Genomic DNA, 18,152 nt, shown 5'->3' with positions numbered 1-18,152 from the left:
TACTGAATGGCTCAGAGACGCTGAAGGCTCCCGGCTACACACAGATCTGGGGCACAACAGCATCTCCATCTCCCACTGCCATCTCTCCCACTCCTCTGGCAGTGCTGTGACCAGCAGGAGGGAGCTGGGATCTGCAGTTCAGGCTCATCGCTTCACAGGAAAATGCAAAACAAGATTCAATATCCTCCTGATAGCACTAGAGCAGATGTGAGACCATCCGTCCCCAAAGCCAGTACCCCATCCCCTCGGGGTAACTGCTGCCAGTGGCCATGCAGCTGTCCCAGCCCAGGACCAGCCTGTGCCACCCAACAAGGGATCCTGCAGTTGGAGAACAGGCACTGTTGTGCACCACCCCCTTCACTTGCACCCACATTCTGTCCATGGTCACCTGGAGTGACACTGAAGCGTTTTGCTCAGAAATTCATGGCCCTCTAGGATCAGAGACACCAACACCGCATCCCTGGGGATTAGCAGAGCATCACTCGAGCTGCAGAGGGGCATCATCCTTGGGGTGCAGTGGGAGCATCACTCAGCTCCATTGCTCACCCCCAAGTGCTCCCAAGGGCTGTTCCCTACCTGCTGTGTGCAGTGCTGACTCAGCAGCTCAGTGTAAACACCCGCCAGCTGCTGCCCCGGCCACTGTTTGCTCAGGCTGTGCTGCTCTGTTTGCCTTGTGGGGATCACGATGGAGGGAGATGAGCTTTTGGATGCGGCAAATGGGGCAGCACAGCCCCCGCAGCAGCTTAAACTGCACCAGGGCTCCTCCAGCATCTCAGCTCCTGCGCTGCCTGGTCCCAGCAGCAGCAACCCGTCAGCAAGACTTGAACTAAATCCTGCATGGAGCCCTTGGAGGTACAGAAAAATGCACCTGTAGCAGGATAACACAGCTGCCACGCAGCCAGGAAAATTCTTTATTATAATTTCCTTGCAACAGAGACACGGGGCAAAAAAAACAAAACAAAAAAAAGCACACACCCTGCCCACGTGCAAACAGCAGCAGCTGCAGCTTCCATGTAGGAATCTATGTACATCACAGTGTAAAGTCCATCAGAAGAAAAAAAATTTAATCCAAGTTTAAAAAAAAAAAGAACAACCTCCCCAGGTGTGACCTAAAACCAGGAACCAGAAAAAGTGGTTGAGAAAATAGGTTGGACCCCTCCCTCTTACTATAAAATATATACGATTTCTAAGGCAACGTTTCACAAAACCAGAAGCGAGGTTCCTAAAGAGTCTGAGCTCACAGCTGAGAGCACGGGCACGATTAGTGTCAGCACAAAAACCCTCACCCATCCCACGGCCTCAGTGCTCTGCGTACTCCTTGGTCTCCACCCCGGTCTCGTTGAGCACCGTGGTCCTCATGATGGCCTCAGTGACCGCATAGGGGTCGCAGTTGGCCGCCGGCCGCCTGTCTTCAAAGTAGCCAAAGCCGTCCTGGCCCACCTGGCGTGGGATGCGGATGCTGGCTCCACGGTTGGCCACGCCAGCAGAGAACTCAAAGATGTTGGAGGTCTCGTGGTGGCCGGTGAGCCGCCGGGAGTTGTCCCTGCCGCCCCGCGGGTCGTAGACACAGATGTGGTAGTCGTGCCGCTTGCTCAGCTTCTCGATGGCGGCTTCGATGTGTCTACGGGGGATGGATGGGGTCAGGTTTGGCACAGGGATATGCTCAAGCCACCGCACGTGACAAGTGGCTTTTAAAATCAGATGCTCAGCGCATTGCCCCAACCCTCCTGGCTGCAGCCCCAAGGACTCACTTGAGGCCTCCCTCCTTCCGCATCTCCTCGGTGCTGTAGTTGGTGTGGCACCCGGCCCCGTTCCAGTTGCCGGTCATCGGTTTGGGGTCTAGAGTGGCCACGACCCCAAAATCCTCACAGACACGGTGGAGGATGAAGCGAGCCATCCAGAGGTGGTCACCCATCTCGATGCCCTCGCATGGGCCTACCTGGAATTCCCACTGGAAGGGAAAAAGAATGTGCGTGGGGGTCTTGTTGGTGCCACCTGATGGGGCAGCCCCTGCCCCTGTTAGCAACAGCTGGCAGCGTGGGGAATGGCTGAGCTTTATAGATCACTGTGCAATCCATCGGGTACTGGAACTGTGCAGTGGGTGAAAAGTTCCAGCACTGCCTCACCTGAACTGCGGCCAGAATGGAAAGTTTTCTGACTGAAGTCAATTATCTCCAGGTCCTACAAATAAGGATCGTAAGACAGCAGCCCCTTGAGCTCCCAAGGCCCACAGCAGACTATGATCCCTGATCTTCCCCTGGACGCCTCAGGGTCAGCTTCTTCAGGTTCCTTGCTGACCAACACCGAAGAAGAGGAGCCCTTTTGGGACAGATCTCACCATCCACTGAGAGCTGAGGAAAGGGTAGGTGAGAAATGAACCAGGGGAAGAAGGTCCTGAGCATGCAGCTGAGGGTTTAGGAACATCCCCTCCAATACCCTGCAGTGTTTCATTTGAACTTGGCCATTCTCAAGCCTTTAAGTTGTGGTATTCAACTGTAATAAATTCCACTGAAGCACTGAATTGTAGAATCAAAGAACGGTTTAGGTTAGAAGGGACCTTAAAGACCATCCAATTACAACCCTCTGCAGTGGGCCGGGTGTCCCCAAGCAGATCAAGCTGCCCAGGGCCTCCCAGACTGGCCTTGAGCACCTCCAGAAATGGGGCACCCACAGCTTCTCTGAGCAATCACTGCCTTCAACAGGCTAATGATTAAGTGCTGATGAAGGGCTTTAATGCAACCTAACTTTGTGATTTATCATAAAAGCATTAATAAACCCTAAATTGCTGCTAAAACCAGGGTTGTGCAAAAAAAATCTGCCCACTACAGCATGGGATTGAAGATGTCCCTACACGTCCTTCCTGGGACAGGGTTGCACCACTCACAGTGACTAAACAGCAGTGACACATCCACAGCCACTGGCACGGCACAGCTGGATCACAGGGTGCTGAGAGCAGCCGAGGGGACACTGATCATGTCAGGACAAGCAACAGGCTCATTACAGTTGTAATGTCCTGCCTCAGCCCCCTGCCAACAAGGCCCTGCTTATCAGTGGGAGGGTCCAATTGCCATTACCCAGCCCGGCCACACGCATAAAGCAATCAGGGACCACCTTGAGATAACACCTCAACTACTCAAATCCCCTCCAGCCATGCCCAAGACTGTGTGCTGCAGGAGGGTCCTCAGGACCAAGGGCAGGATGTGGGCACCAACAGCTTGGTTTGCTGCTATCCTGGCTGGCACTGATGCTGCAGGATTAGGTCAGCAACACTAACTCATGTTCACCACTGGAGACCCAACAGCAGAGAATCCCCCAAGGGGAGATGGGAGACACGCATCTGGGGGAAGCAGACCCAGAGCATCCTCACGGTCAGCACCTCCGAGCACCTACCTGGGAGGGCATCACCTCGGCGTTGGTGCCGCAGATCTTCACGCCCGCATAGAGGCAAGCCTTGTAGTGGGACTCCACGATGTCACGTCCATACACCTTATCTGCTCCAACCCCACAGTAATAAGGGCCTGGGGAGGAGGCAGAAGGCATCAGGTAAATAAAGCACTGGGGAGGAAATCCCATCAACTCGGGTACAGAGAACTGTGTTGGTCACAGAGAATTTACGGGAATCAAACGGTGCTGCCCTCCATGGTGCATCATAGCTCAGACCCCCATTCCAGAGCCCAGTGGTGGTGCAACCTCAGCCTTATCTATGCAGCTTAACTGGACTGGCAATGCATGGGAAGGCGACCAAGAGATAAGCAGAGCTCGGCTGGATGTGCCCCGCGGCACCACCCTGGCTCTCTGAGCACTTCAGGCTCCAGACACTGTTCTGACAACAGCTGGCATTGTTCGTGCCTAGAAGAGTCAGCAGGCTGTGGTTTCACAGGGTTCTTCCTCATTCAGCCTGCCAGGGGAAGATCTCCTCCCAGCCTGGGGGAAGGGAGATGTTGCAAACATCCCGGGCTGGGTAAGGCAGGTTGGGAAACCCCCAACCCCCTCCCAGGAGGTGCTTGGGCTCCTGCACCCAGCCGGTCCTTTCACCAACAGCCATGGGGAGATTTTTCTGGCCGAGTTCTCCAGCCCTTGACAAACAAGTCGTGCAGCCAAGGGCTGTTTGTGCAATGGGGTCCGGCTCATGTGAGCCATGGGTCAGCGGTGAAACGGCTCCAGACCTCCTCCCGCCCACCACAGGGAAGCACTGGAGATGGGATAGAGCTGGGATGGGGATGCCTGCTGTAGGATTGCATTCCCTATGGGCTGAGCATCTGTGCTGGGGCCTCAGGAAGGCACTTACCCTGTGGGCCGGGGAAGCCGTTGTCGGGCCAGCCGTAGGGGTGGCCATTGACACCCAGCAGTGTGTACTCCTGCTCCATCCCGAACCAGGGATGGCTGTCCTTCACCAGGTCCATCACCTTCTTGCAGGTGTGCCTCAGGTTGGTCTCTGTGAGCAGAGTGGTTGCAGTCAGACCCGGCCGCCCTCAGCTCTCTCTATCCCAGCCACCTCCAAGCTCTTCCCACAGAAGTCCCAAGGAAAGCAGTGAGCAAATTCCCCTTCATGCAGCACTTTCTACTGACTGGGTTCCTCCCTGCAGAGCCACTGCATGGCCACAGCAGTAGGCTACAGACTCAGGAAGTTTCATTAAATCACTCCCTAAACCACAACCTCCGGTCCATACAAACATAGAACAATTAAGGTTGGAAAAGATCTCTAAGATCACCATGTCCACCTATGATTGTCCTCATCTTCCTCTTGCACATGAGGTTAGCAAGGATACATCTGCCTGGCACAGGTGAGCTGGCACAGCTGGGAACAGGATCTGCCCGTCTCCTATTATGTCTTTGCTCCCATCCTCAGCCCCAGTTTAGTCCTCCTCATCCCCATAGCTCCAGGGCTTTGGGAGCAGCACAGAGTCGGCCCTGGAGCAGGACAGTAAGACACATGAGGTCCTTAATGGGCCCCAAATCCAACTCCAGCACTCAAGGCCTGTCACCTAGCTTAAAGCTGCCTCCGAGCACAGATCTCAACCAAAACCCTTCCTCCAAGGCTCCCCTCCTCCAGCTGCGCCTTTATCAGATGGACAGACACACGGACTGCCGGGACTGCAGACTTCTGCCCTCGCCGATAAGTCCTTGTGCTTGCAGAAGGACACCCTGTGCCTAACCGCGCCGCGCCAGCTCCTGCCTGCAGCTCCCTTCCTGCAGCCATCCACCAGCAGAGCGACTCTTCATGCTGCTTCCACCTCTGAGTGCTCTGAGCACCACTTCCCATCTGCGGTTCTCTCTTATTTACAAGACAGAGTGCTGGTGCTCTGCACAGCCCCGCAGGGCTGGGTGCACTCAGGATCAGTCCCCAGCTCACCCTTCTGCCCGAGGGACATCGGCCTCCTTGCTGTGCTCCTGCTTGTTGCAGCACCTCCAAAACACATCCATGCATGCACCCATGGTGCCTTCATTTCAGAGCCTTAGGCCAAGTGCTCAGTGCAATTCGACAAACAGTAGCATCATTGCCAGCAGTCCCCTTGGAGAGACGGCACTGCAAATTATCCCCAAGGCGACAGGCATTAAGGATTATTAACAATAACAACACCGATGCTCACCTGCAGGTTTCCTGTTGTACTTCAGCACTTCGCACAGCACCAGCTTGTTGGGGTCCAGGCAGAAGGGGTCCCTGAACATGCAGACGGGCACCAGGAACATGTCACTGTTGGAGCCCTCTGCCTGCGCTGTGCTGGAGCCATCGAAATTCCACTCGGGCACGTCTGTGAGGTGGGAGAAGGGCAGAGAGAGGAGTGGGGTTGGAAAGGAGGTATCTCACATGTGTGGTGTGTGAGGGGCTGCTGGATTAGACCCGGAGTTGGCCATCCGGGAGGGTGTGGGTGCACAGGACCGGCTCGCAGTGTGCCACGTACCAGTGCAGCTCCGCACCCATCTGCCCGTGGCCAGGGTGAGCACCTCACACTCCCCTTCCCACCCAGCACTAATGACAGCTTGCAGGCTGAGCACCCTGCAGCCGGATATTTACATTACCGCTGTATATAACAACCCTGTGCAACAGCTGCACCGGGTATTGCCAGCACCGCACAACCAGCACAGGTGAACACCGCCTCCCTCAACACTTAATCACGGCCACGCTCAGCGCCCATCCACCATACCAACAGCCAGCGAGGAGAGGAGGCGGTGTTACCTTCGATGCTCTTGGGCTCCTTATCGAGGGTCCTGCTCTTGCAGCGCACGCCCTCACCGCTGCCGTCGATCCAGACGTAGGTGACCTGCACCAGCCCGCCCTGGGGCAGCCTCATGTACTGCTCCCGCACCAACTTGTTCAGCCTGGAGCTGTGTGACACCGACATGGCGACGGCCCTGCAGGAGCGGAGCGTGGCATCACCCCTTTGCCCCTTTTCCCTCCTCCCTGCTCCCCCCGAAAGCAGCCACCCCCCGGACCCTCCAGCGTCCCCCCGCGGGATTCGAACCCGCGAACCCGACGCTCACCGGCCCAACGCTGCCCGGGGCCGCGGACGCCGCCCTTTATAGGCGGGGGGCGGTGCGGAGGGGGCTCCGCCCCGGGGTGGTGGGACGGTGCGGGGTTACTGCTTCCTCCCGATACTGGGCCCTGCGGGGACGGTCGCTCCCGGTTTTGTTATTTGTTGAAGTGTTACTCAGCGCAACGGCAAGCGCTTCCCCATCAAAATATCGCCGTTGCAAAATCGTGGGATCAGGGAATACCCCGAGGCCGTGGGGCTCCCAGGGGCCCTGCACAGCACCACCCAAACACACGCCTCGTGTCTGAGAGCAGTGTTGGTGAGGAGCTGCCATGAGGAGCTGTAGGACCACCGCGGGGCCTCCCCTCTGCCTTCCCTGCTCTGTCCCGAACAAACCACAGGACCTCAGCCATTCCTCACACTCTGCCCTCCAGACCCTTCCCCATCTTGCTGCCCACCTTTTAGATCCCATTTATTTAACTCTCGTTTATCACCCCTTCATGCTGCTGTGGGTTCAAACCCACCTGGGCGGTGTGCAGCCGTCCATGAGAGCAGAGCTGTGCTGAGGGCTGCAGGGGGCTGAGCACAGGGCTGCCACCCCCCCTCAGCCCTGCACTGAGCTCCGGTCCAACATTTCACATTTTCAAGCACTGCAGTGTCATCAAGACCTTTAAAGTGAAACCCATCTTCACATAGCAACGCTGCTCCAATTTGGGGCTAACTGCAAGAACTGAGCAAACAGGTGTGAACTTCAGCAGATTATTTCAGTGTAGTGGCAATTTCTGAAAGCCCACTCTCAATCAGATTAGTTAAACAGGCCATGCTGCCTTTTTGCTTTGCCATAGACACAGCATCACAGAGTTACCAGTTACCCAAGCAGGCAGCTCTGAACCACACCAATGGGTGCAAGCACAGCACGAGCAGCCAGCATGGGCAGCTCCCAATATTGTTATTTTCGGGGGGGGAAGGGAGTTCCAAAGGTCCCAGCTGTCAGGGCCGGGTGAGCACTCACACCTCCCTTGTTTTTCACTTTTAAAAATATTTTAAAACATGCCCAGGCTCCCAGGCAGCTCAGGGCCTTGTTACCTGGCCAGATCTGCAGGGCAAAGTCATGTTTTCTGCTGCCTGACTCAGCCCACGAGTGCCTTTGTGCAAAACAGTGAACTGTCTCCATGCCATCGGGGCAGGTGAAAAACTCTTTGGCAGCAAAACCCCTCTGCAGCCACCCACAGCTCAGGTTTTCTTCTGGAGGCGTTTTGCTCCCTCAGCCAAATGAACAACCGGGAAGAAAGACAAAAGCATCTGAGATTGCACAAGCACCAGGAAATGAGATTGATGGGCACGGAGGCAGGACATAATTAGCAATTTGGGTCTCTGGGTTGTGACATCAATGGCACCTGGACGTCACCTGGGAGGAGGTCAGCACCCAGGATATGCCCAAGGGCAGCTGAGCAGCGGTGGCAGAGGGTGTGGGGCTCCCTGGCGTCCCCCCCTCCACACCAGGGCTCATTCAGGGGCTCCTTTTGCAGGAGACCCTCAAAGCATGCAGCTCCAGACAGCCACCCCCCCTCCCCGGAGTGTTTTGGGGACGTGTCCATAAACGCATCTGCAGGGCCCAGCATTTCCTTGTTCCTTGCTGGGAGCAGGAAGGCAGCCCAGGAGGAAGTGTGCACCTGGGCTACGAGCAGGAGGGTGCCCAGAGGCGTTCCTGCACGGCTGCCCTGGTCGTGTCCCTGTCCTCTAGGCTGATGTAGGGCTGGTGCTGAGCTTCTGCGGGGAGAGGATGGAGAGCCCACAGCCTCAGCCGCGGGAAAACATCACAAACAGCCCCAGGGATGGTCAGTGCTGGGCATCAGCCCTGCAGTGCTGAATGGGTCTCTTGGCAGGAGCGATGCCTTCATGTGAGCTGAGCAGTGCCAGGGCTCAGCCGAGATCTGCAGTGCTTTGGCTTCTCACTCAACGTCCTACAAAAGCTCTGATTTTACCTCCTGAATGCATCCAGAAATGCCCCATGTGTGCGTACACAGCGGGCTCAAAAAGATGGAGGAACAGCACAAAGTGCAGGCTGCACTAATGAGCAGTAGTAATGATGTGGTTCAGGGAGGGAAGCTTATTTTTGGAGAGCTGGAAGTGCCGAGCACCAAAATACCCCAAGTGGGAAGACAGAACAAACAGCAGTTAATCCCTTACCTGGTCAAAGCCCAGCAGGAGGGCAAACAGGGCGCGTTTATGGCCGCTTCAGGGCAGCAGGGATGGCTCCAGCCTGCAAGTGTGGGGTCCTATCCCTGCCCCAAGCACTGCCAGCAGGGCAACTCACCAAATATCTGATGCCACGTTGTTAATTAGCATCAAAAGCCTGCTAGGGGGTTCTGTGAGGTATTGCTGCCATACAGTGTGGAACATCTGGTTGTTTGGTTCATGCTGTCCACTTTGCATCAAGTCTTACCTCACCACGGACTAATTCCAGCCATTTCCTTAGCATAAACTCTACGGTACACCATTCCAACCTGGATCCTTGAGCCTCTGGAACCACATTTCCCCCTGCAGGTGACGAGCTCTTTGCAAACAGCAGTCTCCCGCCTGCGACAGGCACAGCAAACATTAACCAGCACCCGGGATGCGTCACCCACCCAAGGTCAGCAGGACGGAGCGGCGGAGGCAGCAGCAGGGATGTCCTTGTGTCTGCAAATGGATGCAGATTAAACCTCTGGAGGCTCTTTTGGGGGGGATCTCTCCAGCTGTAGGGCTGCAGGAGGAGCAGAGCTGGCTGCAGGATGAGCCGTCGCTCCTCAGAGTGGCTGCGATGCTGGGCTGAGCTCCGGCTCAGTGGGCATCACCGAGGCTCCATGCTGAGTTCCACCTTCCCAGCACAAGGTTTGGGTGTGAGGCGGCAGCCAACACCCCCCATAGCTCAGCCCAAGGCTGAAATGCTTCCAGGTGTTATCTCCCTGACTTTGAGGCTTTATCAGCCCAGGCATTTCCCAGCCTTGCCAAGTTACACCAAAGGTATTATTAAAGCCTTAGCAAATTTTCCAGGTTGAAAGAACACCAGGAATACGACACGCTTCATCAAGAATGCATGCAAGCCAGAGTGACTTTGGACAAGGGACCTCTCACTGCTCGTTCCTTCCCCAGCACAAGCTGGATGCTGAGGGGGGTGATGGGCTCCTGGGGCTGGTTGGTTTCCCCCAGGCACAGTGCAGCACTGAGCTGCCAGGATGGAGAATTCAGGCTTTATCCAAAGTTATTATCCAGGAATCAGGGGCTTTGCCCTGGTCACTGATTGCTGTGAATGAAACTCCAAAAACATTGCCTGCAGCTCCAGGTGAGAGCATTCCCTCCATCTGGACGGGGTCTGGCCGTTCTGCAGAGCACGTGCCATGCTGTCCCCTGCCCAAACTGCTTGATGGGGAGATTAGAGCAAAGGCAAAGAGCAGTTTCAGCGTGGGGAGCCCAGCACAAACACCATAAAGGGATTAGAGGGCAGGGGGGCATGCGGGGATTTTCCTGCACACCTCTCAGGAAGGGGCAGTTTTCCAGAGGTAAAGAAATGTGAGAGGGATGCTGCAAAGAGGCGACGCAGGCATTCCTGCGCCCTAATTTGCAGGGGATGCTGCTGGGGGGCGGCAGGATGCAGCTCACGTGGGTCAGGTCAGTGCAGGAGGGTTTAGCAGGGCTGACCTGGTTGTGGAGTTGGGGCTGGGAGCACAGTGTGATCCACCATCCCACACTGCCTGCACGGCTCCCATCCCGCTGTGCCAGCACCGGGGCCAGGAGATGTTGGCTCAGGGGTGAATCTGCGCTTCCCTCTGATGCGTGCTCACTTTTACACTTTTCCCACAAAACAGCTGAACTGACAGTTTGCCTTCACAGTTGAAATACATTTAAGCAACACAAATCTCCTTATGCTTGGATGTTTGTACCCAAACCACTTTCGCCTCATTCAAGTAGCAGTTACACCTACCCCCCTACACATACCATATCCATCCACACGCAATCCTTCCCATCCATCACACCAGAACACACCCAGGCAGCCCACAGTCCCACTCAAGCATCACCTCAGTGACCACCACCCCCACTCCCAGCCTGAGCCGTCCATTGCAGCCCCGAGTCCTGCCTGACCTGGCACAGCACTGGGACCCCACAAAGCCCCCAGCCCCTCCAGTCCCAGGCACAGAGAAAAGCAGAAATAGAGAAACAGCAGAAACCCCATCCACTCACCAATGTTCTTGTTCGAGTTTTCCTTTTCAATCCCACAGCCATCACCTGAGGCTAAAAAGAAATAAACCTGGGGGAAGGAAGGGGATGCAGCACATGCATGGCCTCAGGGAGCAGAAGCAGCAGAAGCAGCAGAGGCTGATTGCCAACAGGGCAGCTCCAATTTGCAGACTGCCAACCCTGGCAGTGGCACAGGTGGCTCAGCACACACAGCTGCACCTGACTGAGTCAGTGGATGGATGCACGGGGGTCTCACCCAGCTCTTTCTGCAGCACTTTGCTGCAGGGAGGGGAAACCCACCCCAGGGTGCAGAACGGTGGCACTTTATTTTCTTTTTACCCTCAGCATTTACTGTAGCAAAACCCCCACGCAAAGAGCTCTGAGCAGAGCTTCCAAAGAAGCAGACTGGTCCTATCTTATAATGCATGTTAGTTATGAGCAAGGGTGAGTGACACACAAGGCAAGCAGCAACCAGCCCACCACCACTCCTCACCCTGCTGCCCTCTCACCCATGCCCTGCATGGCAGCCTTGCTACATGATTCCAGGAGCTGGAACTTCAAGGTACAGAAGCTAACAGTGAAGCACTTGGCCTTGGCCACACGGCACCTACAGAGGTGCTGTGTTGTGCTCTGAGGCCATCAGTGCAGCTGGGAGAGGTTTCTTTGGCAAAAGCTTTGTTTTGTTTCTTACTGCTACAGGCTGCCTCTTTGCACAAACACGTTGGTTTTGGTACAAGCTGGCTCTGTGTCAGCTTGCAGCAGGGCAGCCGGGTGTGCTGAGTGCTTTGGGCACAGAACCTGCCCAGGCTGCAGCTCACCCTGCCCAAGTGAAAACAAGCAGCAAGAACCACTAAGAGCCTTAGTTTGGCATGGTTCAACCCATTTTGCAAGCAGATGCTTTTGAAAGGCAGTGCTGCTGTTCCCTATCAAAGTGCCTCCATCCATGCTGGCTTTAATCCCACCAGCAAATGCAGTTGTTGTGAGTCTGCTTTTCCTCAACCCACCCCTGCCTCCCTCTGTGCCCATCCTGTGCCCCTGACCCAAACCCCACCTGCACGCTGCAGAGCTTGAAATGGAGCCTCTTCCACTGCCCACACCTGAAGCATCACCCCTGGATGCTGGAGGAGGTGCAGCCATTGAGTGCCCACGCGCTCACCTTCATTTAGCTGATCAGCAGCACCTTGCATTGCCAGCTGTGCCAGGATGGGAGCTGCACACACTAGGGGTCAAAGCAGGCTGCACCTCTGCTCCCTCTCTTCATTTGGTATCTGCAAAGTCATTGCACTGCCTCCTGCAAGGCTCTGCACTGAACTCCTCCATTGCACCTCTGATTGCCTGCACAGTAACTGCAGGGGAGGCTGTCCCACTGCTTGGGCTCCCAGAGCCATCACCCAGAGATCTCAGTGTCAGTGACCCAGGGGTGTGAAAAACCAGCACTCCTGGCACGAGCAGAGACAGCACTTCCTATGGAGGTCAGCAAAAGCAAACTCTTACGTTCACTCAGGGTTTCCATCTGCCAGGAACCTGGCTGGAGACCAGGCACTCGCTCTATTTGGTTGGAGCTGGCTCACATCACTGCCGAAGCTCAGGATGCCCCAAGGAGGCTCAGCATCTTTCCTCCCAGATGCAGAGGCAGAAAATCCCTCTCAGGCACCAGAGCGCTGAGCTGGCACCCCTGGGGACACACGGGACTTCTCCCTCTCCAGCAGCACCTGGTGGGTGGGCAGCACTGGGTTGTGCTCATCCTAGGAGAGGAAGGAAGGAAATGGCCCAGGGAACAAAAGTACTCCACCAAAACCAGAGAGATTCCTCATGTGCTTTGCTGCACATGGAAGGATGCAGCGAGAGCAGGATGGTGCCAGCACAGCACTGCCAGGGGTGGGATTTCCACCCAGAAATGTCCCTGTCAGCCCCAGGGTGACACTGTGCACAGCAACCCGCAGCACACCCTGCAGCCCTCACCCAGCCAGCACAACATGGATGGACATCCATATGGATGGATGGACAAACAGACACATGAATGGAGCTGTGTATGGATGGATGGACAAATGATGGAGCTGCATGCACATGTTCGTGGCCCCAGACTCCAGCTTTCCATGCAGACTTTTTTTTGTCTGCTTGGGCAGCTCAATCCCTCCAGGCACACACACTGTGCTCTCCTTCTGCTCTCCTCCTGCTGCCCTGAGCTGTGCTATTCCAGCTGCAGGGGTGCCAGAGGAGATGGCACCAACAAGGGATGCCCCTGCCTGCTCCTCAGTGCTGACAAGGTTCAGCATGGAAAGGCTCCACAATGGGGGGAAAATAAATGTCTTCTAGGAGCAACTCACGACAGTCCCTTTCCCAGCCAAGCAGCACTGCGGACACAATGAGTCTGGGCAGAGGCAGTGGGACAGGTTCCAGGGAATGGCTTTTGTCAACCAGAAGTGGTGCTGCGGATATCCCAAGGCTCTCTTCGTGCAGACCCCCCAGCAAACATTTCTCAGCATCAGCACCCATTGACTGTGGAGTTCTGAGCCCTCTCCCCAGGACCTTCAGAGCAGCTTTGTTTGTGCTGGGGCAGCAGAAGGCACTGCAAAGCCCCTGGTTCACAGAGCTCAAGGGATGTGGCACTGAAGTCTCCATCTCCTGGCTCTGTGCAACCACCCCCATTGCCAAACCTTTTCCATTTTCTGGCATGTGATAAACTTTAAAAAGCACCTCATTCCCCCCTGAGTCGTATCCCAAAGCAATGACGAGAGCACAGACCGCAACCCTTGCCGCTATTTTAAAGGTAATTCAGTGATGAGCAGCCCCAACTCTGTCACTGTGCTGCTGGAACAGGAAGAAACCTTTTGCAACAGCACCGAGCCAAGGAGCACCCAGCAAACACAGCAGGGCTGAGCTGGGCTTTGGCACGGTGGGCTCACATGGGCTGCGGCTGCACCCCATCATCTCCCAAACAGGAAACCCATTTCTAAGTCACCAACCAAAAATGCGGGGCTGCGGCCATCGGTGCTGCTGGGCAAGCAAGTTCTGGCAGTGCCTGCTGCCCACAGACTGGATTGGGGCTGCCAGTTCCCCAGCCTGTGCCAGCAGCAGTTTTGCTCCCTCTCGTGCAGCAGCGCGTTGCAAACCTCAGTGCAATGTGCCACACAAAGCACCATACGACGCAGAACAGTCGAACCTCAATGCAAACCTCAGCACTGCACTGCTGTGCTTTGCAAAGCCTGGCACGTGCTTTGGGGTTGGTGTCTGGTGGGAAGAAACCTTGGGTTTAATCCAAACGTTAAAGCTGGCTGCATCGTGGCTGGGCACCACCCCCTGTGCTCCACCTCCCTGTGCTCCAGGATATTTCCGTGGGTTTGGGTGCTTGAGCAACTCCTCATCCATGGCACCAGCACTCATGGGGCTTCAGTACTAAGAGGTAAACTAGGAGCTGCTGGAGCTGCACGGAGCTGGGATCTGTGTGCTCCCAGGCTGCACAGCCACCACAGCACTGCCTGTGGCTGTTCACTGGTTGGCAGGATTCTCACTGAGGGTTCTCCTCTTAGGAGGAAGTTTTTCCCCCAGAGGGTGGTGAGGCACTGGAACAGGTTGCCCAAGGAGGCTGTGGATGCCCCATCCCTGCAGGCATTCAGGGCCAGGCTGGATGTGGCTCTGGGCAACTGGTTGGTGACCCTGCACATAGCAGGGGGTTGGAGCTGGATGAGCACTGTGGTCCTCTTCAACCCAGGCCATTCTAGGATTCTGTGATTCTATGATATAGGAGACCAACATTTGATGGGACGGACCATTTGCTGATCAGAACACTTCTGTGCTTCAGGGCTGAGTTGGGATTTAGAGCTGGGGAACCAACGTGGGTTGGCTTACATTGGGGTGGAGAAAATGGTGTCAGGGTCCTGAGACCTAAAAGAGGCAGAGGTCAGCAGTCTGAAAATACCAGCACCTTCACCTTTGCTCAAAGCTTGGAACAAATGCAGTCTGCCTTGCAAACCGAATGCCCTTCGGAAGTCGTCTTCCTTATTCCTTCGTATCAGAAAGGAATAAGGATCACCTTGAAGCATCAAAAGCTTAAAGGCATTTTTCTCATAGCAAGTGAATACAGACCACGGTCTGAAAATTTCCCTAAGGACAAATGTCTGAAGTGGAGGTGGGGGTGGAGCACAGCACACAGCACATGAGGCCACACCTGGAGAGTGTGCCCAGCACTGGGCCCCCAGTACAACAGGCACAGCCACACTGGAGTGCAGATTTGTGGTGGTCCTTGGAATAGGGCAGCGTTGGGCTGTTAAACATAGGATGAGATGCAGACACATGCAAGGCTGCACACACACGTGGGTACCAAGAACCAGCCGTGGCTGAAATTGTGTTACTGACTGCCAGTTGGTTCACAGAATCACAGAATCACAGAATGGCCAGGGTTGAAAGAGATCTCAAGGATCATGAAGCTCCAACCCCCTCGCTGCATGCAGGGCCACCAACCTCCACATTTCATAGCAGCCCAGGCTGCCCAGGGCCACATCCAACCTGGCCTTGAACACCTCCAGGGATGGACGGGGATCCACAGCCTCTCTGGGCAGCTGTTCCAGCACCTCACCACTCTCTCTGTAAAGAATGTTAAAACTAGAAATGTGAACATTGACCTGAAAAAGCATTCAGCATCAAAATCATTCCAGTTATATTCCCTGCTGGAGCCAAAAGAGATTGTCCCGATGTGGGCCCTCCCCACCATTTGCTCACGTGGGTTTGAATACGAGCCTTCAGCTTTCTGCTGCACACTTTGGCAGATGTGAGCAGGGACAGGCACAGCCCCAAACAAATGGCCCCTCAGTTTTGCACCAGCTCAGGAACACCAAAATGTTTCCTTCTGTAAGCAAGAGCCCAGAGCCAAGCAGCTCTCAGTGCCACCCACATACCTGTGCAGGGCAGGGCAGGAGCCCACCTGGGCTTTGCAATAGGATCCATCCAGCAGTGATGTTACTAACAGTGCCTTCCAGCCGGTCTCACAAGGCCTGCTGTATGCACAAATTCAATTAAGCTGCAGGAAACCCTCTGCAAAGCAAGTGGGCAGGGGTCAGCCAAGGAATTATTTAGCAGAGAGAAAGCAGGCTGGAAAATGGAGTCTCCCAGTCGCTTCTTTAAAGTGCTTCTCCCTGTTGTCCTGCTTTTAGGGTCATCACAGCACCCTGCAGAAACCCCGGACAATGTCAAGGCTCTTGTGCCTGGTTTGGCTCATACAAAAAGAAAACCATGGGCACAATCTGCAGCTGTTGGCATTCTGCTGACAGAGGAAAGGCAGGAAAGGGAAGGGCAGTCAGATGCATTTTGGAGATGGAGAAGTGAAACGTGGATCTGACAGCCATGGAACACATTTACAGCAAAGCTTAAATATAGAACCATAGAATCATGAAGGCTGGAGATGACATCAGAGATGCCCAAGTCCAGCCCCAACCCATCCTACTGATCTCAGTGCCACATCTCCATGGTTCTGAGCACCCCTGGTGATGGTGACTCCACCACTGGGCAGCCCATGCAACTGCATCACCACTGTTTTGGAGAAGAAATGTTTTCTAACACCCAACCCGAACCTCTCCTGGCACAGCTTCAGGCCACCGCCTCTGAATAAACCCAGAACACCCAAGCCTCTCCTCTCCCTGCATCTCTGGCTCCTTCTTTCCCATAATTTGCCTCCCTCTATGGACACAAACATGCTCAGAGGTGCAGCTGCACTGATCCAGCACAGCTCAGCTTTCCTGGCTGTCCTACAGAGGGGAATTGAGGCAGGGCACGAGGAGGGGCTGAAGCACATGGCACTGAAGTGATGTTCCAGCTCTGCCCGCTCTTTAGAACACTGTTTTTGCTCTTTGCTTCCCATTGGGAGTTTGGAGCTGCAGCAGTCAGAGCCTTCAACACTGCATCCTGCATGGATGAGAGCAGCCCCTGGCAGGAGTCTGGCCAGGCAACATACTGAAACAGAACAGAATCTGCAGTTAGTTTCCAAGATTTTCATCCTTCCCCCATTCTTCTCCCTGGAAGCCACCCAGAGCAAGGTGCAGGAAGTTCCTTGCTTTGTCATTTAGGGACAAGGGCAGATCCATGAGCAGCCACTCATACTTCCAACCCCAGGACTTTCCAACAGCTGCAGTCTGGGTTTCCTACCAGGCAGATGAAGCACCTTTCCCCATCCTCTGCCTCTACCCCTCACCTGTGGCTCCATGCCTACACCCCACACTTCTATCTGGAAAGAGCTGACATGTGGGAAGCAGGAGCCTGGCTGGGGCCCAGCAGTACCTGGGTTAGGATCACAGGGGCTGGGGAGATGGATGCTGATGTGCAGGGACAGGGGCAGGAGAATGCTGCTGGTGCTCAGGGCTGCAACCTCCTTGGCTCAGTATTCCCATGCTGCTCCTGCCAGGAAAGAAGCAGCACAAAGCATTCATGGGCAGCAGCCTTCACTGGTGTTCTCCCACTTCATGACTTTAGGCATAAATTCTCTCTCTATTCCGTTTTCCCCTTAAGAGGGCTTTGCTGCTTCAGCATTCCCAAGAAATCCACGTAGGAAAGATGCAGCTCCTCTTTTCTGAGCCACCAATAAGTGAAGTTTTGATGAGCCCAGCCACCCCTTGGACAGAGGGATGAAACAGGGGAATGAGCACAGCTTTCTCAAGATCTTCTCCCAGATGGACCTGCAGATGAGCATCAGGTTGGTGCTGTGCTGTGCAGGAGGACCCGCAGCTGCTCTGTGTGTGCTGCAAAGCAAAGAGGACGGCACCGAGGAGCTGGGGGGGCAGCTCACACACCACAACTAACTGACAGGAGAAGATGAAATGAATGATGCTGTTACTCTCTGGCTCCAAAAGCCTCTGCATTTACAATCCCAGCATCCCCCACACTACAATTATCTGGCAGATCTGTTACAGCACGACTGGCACGTGGCCGACCGACTTCCCCCCTTCTGCTGCCAGACCTCACTGCCAGCAGCCAGCACAGCCCCCACAGCCCATCCCAAATCCCCACAGTGCTCAGCCCAGCTGGGGGAACGGCTCCTTGTTCAGGGATGGGGAGCAGCAGGGCTGGGAGGTGTCCTCGTGGCTGATGCATTTTCGGGCACCTTTGGTCTCTCCTGGCTCTGTTGGATGGAAAAACGTGCAATTCAGTCACATTGTTCTGTTAGCTCAGGGCTGGATGTGGCCATCAGCTGTATGCTTACCTCAAAAACAACAGCAGGATTAGAGCTGAGCTGGATCCAGCGCCCAGCGTCGCTGCAGAGCAACCTGAGCATTTGTAGGGAAGGAACAGCAAGAAAAACAAAGCAAAGCCCACAAGCATCAAAAACAAATCCCTGGATTGCAGCCAGGCGTTCCCCTGCAGAAAGAACAAGGGAACAAACGTTTGTGCCACACGTTCAGCTCTGAAGCTGCTTTTAGCCCCACTGAGTCACCCCGTGTGCTGCCGGCAGCCCATGCAGCTCCCTGGGAAAGC

General features: G+C 55.2%; 1 protein-coding gene across 2 annotated transcripts; it reads right to left on the bottom strand.

Annotated features, from left to right (window-relative positions):
* Positions 1–871: 871 nt before the first annotated feature.
* LOC100539008 (glutamine synthetase) lies at positions 872–6,596 on the bottom strand. Of its 2 annotated transcripts, none has more exons than XM_010720771.4 (7): positions 6,484–6,596; positions 6,179–6,354; positions 5,592–5,753; positions 4,289–4,435; positions 3,391–3,518; positions 1,752–1,951; positions 872–1,621 (listed from the first exon to the last, which is right to left on the bottom strand). In XM_010720771.4, exons 2-7 carry the CDS (start codon positions 6,342–6,344, stop codon positions 1,300–1,302), a joined length of 1,125 nt encoding a protein of 374 aa, XP_010719073.1. In that variant the 5' UTR covers positions 6,345–6,354; positions 6,484–6,596; the 3' UTR covers positions 872–1,299. The 2 variants fall into 2 exon arrangements, with proteins under 2 accessions (XP_010719073.1, XP_010719072.1); XM_010720770.4 differs by having other exon boundaries at positions 6,465–6,535.
* Positions 6,597–18,152: the final 11,556 nt, after the last annotated feature.

The sequence above is a fragment of the Meleagris gallopavo genome, chromosome 19 (genome assembly GCF_905368555.1).
Source record: "Meleagris gallopavo chromosome 19, MGAL_WU_HG_1.1, whole genome shotgun sequence".
NCBI lineage: Eukaryota > Metazoa > Chordata > Aves > Galliformes > Phasianidae > Meleagris > Meleagris gallopavo.
Note: the sequence above shows the minus strand (reverse complement) of the source record. Positions and strands in the feature narration are given on the sequence as shown.